This window comes from Miscanthus floridulus, chromosome 7 (assembly GCF_019320115.1).
Source record: "Miscanthus floridulus cultivar M001 chromosome 7, ASM1932011v1, whole genome shotgun sequence".
Taxonomy (NCBI): Eukaryota; Viridiplantae; Streptophyta; class Magnoliopsida; order Poales; family Poaceae; genus Miscanthus; species Miscanthus floridulus.
The window spans coordinates 89,745,769-89,752,560 of record NC_089586.1 but is presented as its reverse complement, the minus strand read 5'-3'; the positions used below and the strand labels follow the sequence as shown (position 1 = coordinate 89,752,560).

The following is a 6,792-nucleotide window of genomic DNA, read 5'->3' as shown; positions in this document are numbered from 1 at the left end:
CCCCCCCGCTCGTACGCTCCATGGCTGCTGCTCGTCGAACTCCCCCACGCTCGCACGCGCCATGGCTGCTGCTCGTCGAACTCGCCCACGCGCCGGAGCTTCGCGAGCTGGGGCCGCGCCGCGCTGGAGCTAGGGCCGCACCGGAGCTCCGCGAGCTGGGGCCGTGCCGTGCCGCACCAGAGCTCCGCGAGCTAGGGCCGCGCCGCGCCGGAGCCCGGAGGTGGCCCCGCGGGCGCCCGACCGGAGCTCCCCCGCGCCGGAGGAGGCCGCGCTCCCGTTCGCCATCATCTAGAGATGCTCACGCCGCCCCACGCCGTCACAAGAGGACGTCCCTGTCCGCGCTTTTTTCTGGGACGGGCTCAGTCCCGATTTCACCAAATATTCCATGGATATGCTCTAGGTGGGATATCCCAATCCCTGAGTGAGGACTCCCAACCAAACAGTCAAAAAACAGATACATCCCACCCCCATCCCACCTCATCCCCAAAACCAAACACTATAGAGCCAATGTTATGTACAGTTTGAATATTCATCCTAGCGACAGCAGCTAACAGTATCATGTAACAAAAATGTTTGGATCCATGGGACCCTCTGCCAAGTTCTTGCCATCTGGAGTGCCAGTGCCACGCACAGCCTCGGTATCCTTCTGTCAGTTGAGGACTCAGGATGTCATTACAGGAGCCTGAGAAGTCATGGTGCCTGAAATTACACAGGGAAACCTATTAACTGTTAATGACGGATAGCTGGTATACTGGTACTGGTGCTAACCAAGGTTTTAAATCGCAGTTTTCACAGCTGTAAAAGCCAAGTTTAGAGATCAGCTATAGCGCAACTTTAGCCAGCTATTTACAACATCGATGCTACCGCATAGCTGGTAAGAACCATTGCAGATATATGTTTTATATAATTGTAAATTATTCTCTAAGAAAGCAAACTACTGTGTTTCTGCTTTTGGAATCAGTTTAAAGCAGGAACTGGCTATGAAAATCTGATACATATTGGGAATGCATGCATCCTTACCAAGCCAATGGACCATTGGCACAGTATATGTTAATTATTAATCGAAACAATGGTATTCCATGCAGATCCATAGTTTCACAAGGGTACAGTGTATGATCAGAGTTCATGTTATAAATAAAGCCTTGGGCAAAAAACAACACTATGGTACTAACAGCAGTCAGGCTCAAAAATCATGCCGTAGTGTGTGACTGCATCTGTACAGTCATAACTATATGTGAAGCTGAGAAATCATCGCTGAACTCAGGTGTAAAGAAATTATCATGGTAAGAATTTATGTCTAGAGATGCATGACTACCATAACTAGCAATAGATGGTATAACACTTAACAGCAGCAAATAGTGTAGGTAATACAAAATAGTAAAGTTATCATGTGATAAACCACAGCGATCAATTTGAAATAAGCTATATGGCTCTATGCCTGAAAAAAAATGCAGAAACTACAAGGATCTCTTCTCTCATCACATCTGTGAGCGTGTGACCCAGACACCACAGTTATCACCCTCCCTACACATAGTGACATAGCATATAGCACAGTACTTTCGTAGCAATGCAAAATAAACTTGAAGTGGTAGTTTTTTCTAATGAAACAACAGGGCTCTGATCTTGATTAAAAGAAGGGGTGGGAAAAAATCCTGATGTTACTGAGTTTGTGTATACAAAAATTATTAGAACGAGTGAGGAAAATGCATCATAGTTCACTAAATTTGATGGGTGTTTTGTTCAAGTCCTTCAAACAAGAAATCGTATTTAGGTCCCTAATCTTGTAAAGGAGTGTCAAGTCCAAACCCAACTTAAATTATTAACTATCAATTGCATTTCGCTGTTACCAAAAACATGTAATAGTCTGTCCACATTGAAAGATGTTCGGTTTTTCTATTTATTCCGCACGATGACCATTATTTATTCCGCACGATGACCATCGGTCAGAAAACAATATAGATAGATTGAAAACTCTAAAAAAAAGCAATATAGATTGAACCAAAGATGTTATGTCAAGACCAATTAAGCAAATTTTGAACCCCGTTGACAATTTAATACAGTTAAGGTGTGGGACTCAATTCTTCAAGAACCCAAGTGGCATACCCATGCAAGTTAACACCAATACCTACATATATCAAAGTAAATAAGGAATAGCATTTCTAACAGAATATACGCATGGGCACAATTCTGAACTTTGAAAAATAAAAAGTCTTGAATGTTGGAACTTGGAGGATGATGGAAAAATTAAACGGGACACATAGCTACATGGATAAGAAAAGGCTGACACCTTACCTGAAGTTTAACTGAAATAATTGGAGCAATGAATATGCACTACCCTGCTCTTCGCGTAGGAGTTCTTAGCACTGGATTATCCTGCAACATGGCCATATGAGTCATTTTCAGACAGATATCCATAGACAAACTTCAAAGTCAAGAACCAAGATTGACTAGAAATACCTGCAACATTGGATGGTAAACCCACTGATTCCCAAACCCATGTGGTTCTGCCTGCACCTAAAAAAACAAGGTGTCAAAAAAAAAATTGCAAACAAAGACGACTATACAAAATTATCAAGACATGGCCAATCGTATGACAGAAACCTGTATGAAATTGTTCTGCTGCATCCTTTGGTGGCTGGGCACTTGATGTTGGTGATTAATATCCATTCCAAAATGATTACCAAATGAGAGATTTGGTATTCCTTCCTGTGTAAGTTTGCAGCAAGACTTTTTAAAATATATGTAGTATTAATAGCAGCGGCAAACAAAAATAATAATGTGTACCATTAAATCAATGCCTCCTTGCACTCCCATGTGAGAACCTTCAAGATGGGAGGCAGAAGACGGCCCTTGGATCATATTTGTATTGTCTGTGACAAATGATGACCGTAGGAAATCCTGCTCAACAAGAATATCCATGAACAAAAGGTATATTCATATTATATCAACTGAAGTGTGGGTCTGAGGCTCATGAATATACTCTCGAGAAAAAAGGGAACTAAGACTGACCTGTTCTTTATTTGGCTGTGTTACGGTATCATCATTAGATTCTGTCACTTTCTTCGGTGGCCGACCACGGCGCTTTGCATGGGCTGACTGAGAATTCTTTACTCCCTCTGAAAACTGAGGATTAAAAAGGCCTTGACCATTTTCTGGTGCATCAGCCTCAAAGGAAAGAAGCATTGGCTGCCTGTCTCTAGCAGGCAGTCCATCATCCAGAAGAGATCTTTCCGCTTCTCTAAGTAACTTCAGAGCAACAAGGTACCTACTCTCAGATACAAACCCTAGATTTAGCAGCTGACTACATTGTGTGAACAAATAATCAGAGCGCTCAACAATGTCACTAAGGGGCATTTCATTAGGTTTCTTTGCATTAGAATATAATTTCTTATAGTCCCTTCTCCAGCGATCAAGAACATAATCTTTTGGGATCTCAAATATCTCCTGCAACTTCAACACAGACAGTGCATGTCTACACAGGATGCCAGTGAACTGAACGAAACCACATTCACACTCAATTTCAACTTTGGGCTCTTCTTTACAAAAGTAAACTTCATAGGTCCTGCTCTCTGTGTCCTTTCCATCTTCCATGTATGAGCATTCTTTCACTTCAAAAGTAACAAGTCGGCCATCAACTTTAATTGGCATACCATCGCAATACATCGTTGCTTTCAACTCATCTTGAAATTTTCTGAACATGTTTATTGTGTAGGCTTTGGCCAGCTGCTCTTCCATGTAGAATTTTGTTACAGTCAATGGAGACCTATGGGAAGATTCTTCATCTGCTTGCCATTCCTTCTTGTATTTGTTCTCTAATATCATCTCATATTTACTGAAAAATTGCTTCAAAGAAGTTTTTGGGTACACAAACCCATCATAGTACGAGGAAATAGACTCCCCACGCTGTGAAATAGACATCCCTGCCCAGAATTTATCTCTCAGATATGCAGGTGCCCAGAGTTGGCGATGCTCATAAAGGGAACTGAGGCACCCGTTTTCTCCAAGTCCATGTTCCTCGATAATCTTCTTCCAGTCCGTTTCAAACTCTGGGATCTTCAAAGACCCATATGTTGCTTTCTTCAGTGCTTTCTTGATTGTTTTAAACTCTGCATGTTCTTTCAAGTTCTCTGCTACATCTTTCATAATACGATACAGGCAAAGGCGATGTCTAACTTCAGGGAGAACTTCTTGAACAGCATCTAAAATAGCATTGTAATGTTCAGTAATGATTGCCTTTGGGCAGAGACCCTTCATACATGATAAAAATGCTCTAAATAACCAAGCATAACTATCAGCACTTAGATCTGACAGTAAACCAGTACCAAACAGAACAGGCTGACCATGGTTATTCATCCCAGTGAAGAAAACAAGTGGCAAATCATATCTTTCTGTCAAGTATGAGGTATCAAAGTAAACAACATCATGACCAAAGTAATCATTCGCTGCCCGTGACCTAGCATCACTCCAGAATAAGTTCCTCAAACGGCCCTGATTATCCAAATCTACTAAGTAGAAGAAGTAAGGATTCTTGTTCTGCATATTCCCAAAAAACTTCTGGATATATTCATCGTCTCCTTCCCCAAATTTAAGCCTTCCTATCTCTGTGAAGTTACCTTGCTCTTTTTCAGCTGGAATGTTCCTGTGACCCTTCAGTCGTGAGGCAGATCCCCCATTCTTGGCATCTGTTAGCTTTTTATAACAATTAATGAGTGATGTAGAGGACTGGTTTAGTGGATGGTTGTGCTCGAGCTTAGCATCATCAATATGAAGCCATCTATCTTGCCTTAACTTCAAAGAGATCCTTGCTGGACAATTTATCTTGGTCGACTCTCTCGATAGATAGCACGCATTTGCTCTCCCTCTCCCAGCTCGACTACATCCAATCACCAACCTTCGGCACACCCCTGACTTTAAATACGATGACTTCAGAATGATCGTTGAAAACCCAGAATCCTCAGCATATTGTTTATAGTACTTGAGAGCATCATCATAAGTTTTGAATCTCAGCCCAACACGCGGTGCGTTCTCATCCACTTTACCCTCCCCACCATCTTCCTGCCCGCTGTCATTATCATCCACAAGTATCACCTCCTTGCCCTCATGCCGCGGCACCTCCTTGGGCGAAATCCCTCCCAAATCCTAGTGAACAAAGCAAAGCATTACAAGTTTCCATAGCAGTCAGCACCAAAAATAAATATTTAAACTAACCTAAACCTCTCTAACCTGGGGCACCTCAACTCTTTTCAGCACTGCGCCATTGCCATGTAACTCTGCGCCATTACCATGTAGCTCTGCGCCATTGCCATGTAGCTCTGCGCCATTCCCATCCACAAGAATAGACACATCGGCGAGTGTTGCCTCCCTCGCCAACTCTTCTAACATGGGGGCGGGCACACCATGGGACATGAGGGTTCAGTTTAGCTGAACCCTAAAAATGGAAAAGTGCAACCACACCTGATTGACCTTGTGCCCTGAAGAAGAGGAAGAACAGATTCATACCATAAACTGAACGGGATTCAGTAAGCAGGCAAACCATGCAGCAATCAAATTAGCAAACAAAAGGCCGTCAGAATAAGACCAACCCTAGGGAAATCCCTCCAAGCAAGTCTTCTGGCGGCGCTGGCGACCTCCGGCTCGGCTGCGTGCGCCGCCTGCGGGCTCCGAGTACTGGCGGCGAGCCAGACTGCGGGCCACGGTCGGAGTCGCAGGGGTACGCGGCGATAACGGTGCAGAGGGCGGCTGCGGCGCGGGTCGCAGGGGTCGGAGGGCGGAGGCGCGGGGGTCGGAGGGCGGCGGCGCGGGTCGCAGGGGTCGGAGGGCGGAGTCGCGGGGGTTCGGAGGGCGGCGGGATGCGAGAGGCGACGGCGAGAGGGTGCGGGAAGAGGATGGGATAAAGAAACGAGGGGCGTGTTTGGTTTGTTGGTTTGTGGGAGCCTGGCTAGCAAACGTGGGATATTTAACTTTTTACCGCATCTCTTAAGATAACACTTTTAAAATTGCTTACCATCGAGAGAGAAGAATTTATAATTTTAAGTTATTTTTGCATACGCGACAGGACACGTAGGGAAGCCAGCGTGTCTGTGGGATGCGAAATGACTTTATTACTCCTCATCTATTTCTTCTTCGTCCGTCTCATCCTCGTCGCGTGGTAAAGATGCATCCCGACCTACGCGCCTCTCAGCTCCGCCTCCTCCTCCCTCTCAGACGCGAGCAACAGCAGATGAAGCCAGCGAGCGCGAGGTCTACGCGCCACTCCAGCTAGCAGCGCTGCTCCGATGGCGAACGCAGACATGAGATCCGCCGCGCGTGGGCTCTGCCGCGCGTGCGTCCCCATCCCCGGCGTGCCTCCCCCATGGTCGGCCGCATGAGGTCCAGCTCCTCCCCTTCCGGTCGTTGCTCCCCCATCCCTGGCGGGGCGCGTGAGGTCCGGCTCCTCCCCTTCTGGCCGCGCAAGCTCCTAGGTCCGGCGAGGTGCCACCATGTTCGTCGCCGGCGGGGGGGGGGGGGAGCTGGCTCGCCGGTACCGACAGTGACCACGCACAAAGAGACGCGGCGCAGCTCGTCTGTGGTCGGGGATGCGCATCCTCCACCGGTGAGGAAGCAAAGGAGCACGAGCACGAGGAGGCACGGGGCCGCCATGTTCGTCGCCGGCGCCGAGGAGATCGTGCTCCTGCGCGTGCTCCAGGTGCCGCCATGTTCGTCGCCGGCGTCGGGCGCGGCCGTGGACCTGCAGGCCGTGGCCCCGGCTGCCTCGCCCCTAACTTCCCCTATGTCCTGTCAGCTGCCACCATG

The 6,792-nt window shown here is 46.8% G+C and overlaps 1 protein-coding gene across 3 annotated transcripts; it reads right to left on the bottom strand.

Annotated features, from left to right (window-relative positions):
- Window positions 1-325: 325 nt before the first annotated feature.
- On the bottom strand, window positions 326-5,919 carry LOC136467267 (protein FAR1-RELATED SEQUENCE 6-like). 3 transcript variants are annotated; one of them, XM_066465896.1, is made up of 8 exons: window positions 5,583-5,919; window positions 5,224-5,471; window positions 3,010-5,139; window positions 2,785-2,898; window positions 2,602-2,706; window positions 2,458-2,508; window positions 2,293-2,373; window positions 326-699 (listed from the first exon to the last, which is right to left on the bottom strand). In XM_066465896.1, exons 2-7 carry the CDS (start codon window positions 5,404-5,406, stop codon window positions 2,332-2,334), a joined length of 2,625 nt encoding a protein of 874 aa, XP_066321993.1. In that variant the 5' UTR covers window positions 5,407-5,471; window positions 5,583-5,919; the 3' UTR covers window positions 326-699; window positions 2,293-2,331. The 3 variants fall into 3 exon arrangements, with proteins under 3 accessions (XP_066321993.1, XP_066321992.1, XP_066321991.1); XM_066465895.1 differs by having other exon boundaries at window positions 372-699; window positions 2,458-2,514; window positions 5,224-5,505; XM_066465894.1 differs by having other exon boundaries at window positions 373-699; window positions 2,458-2,514.
- Between the last annotated feature and the right edge of the window lie 873 nt (window positions 5,920-6,792).

What these genes read in the sequence shown, in the direction of transcription:
- LOC136467267 (XM_066465895.1), bottom strand. Translation starts at nt 5,406, where the DNA reads ATGTCCCATGGTGTGCCCGCCCCCATGTTAGAAGAGTTGGCGAGGGAG. An exon ending in CACAGCCAAATAAAGAACAG is followed by an intron (nt 2,899 to 3,009) that starts GTCAGTCTTAGT and finishes CTTGTTGAGCAG; the next exon opens with GATTTCCTACGGTCATCATT. An exon ending in AAGGAGGCATTGATTTAATG is followed by an intron (nt 2,707 to 2,784) that starts GTACACATTATT and finishes AAACTTACACAG; the next exon opens with GAAGGAATACCAAATCTCTC.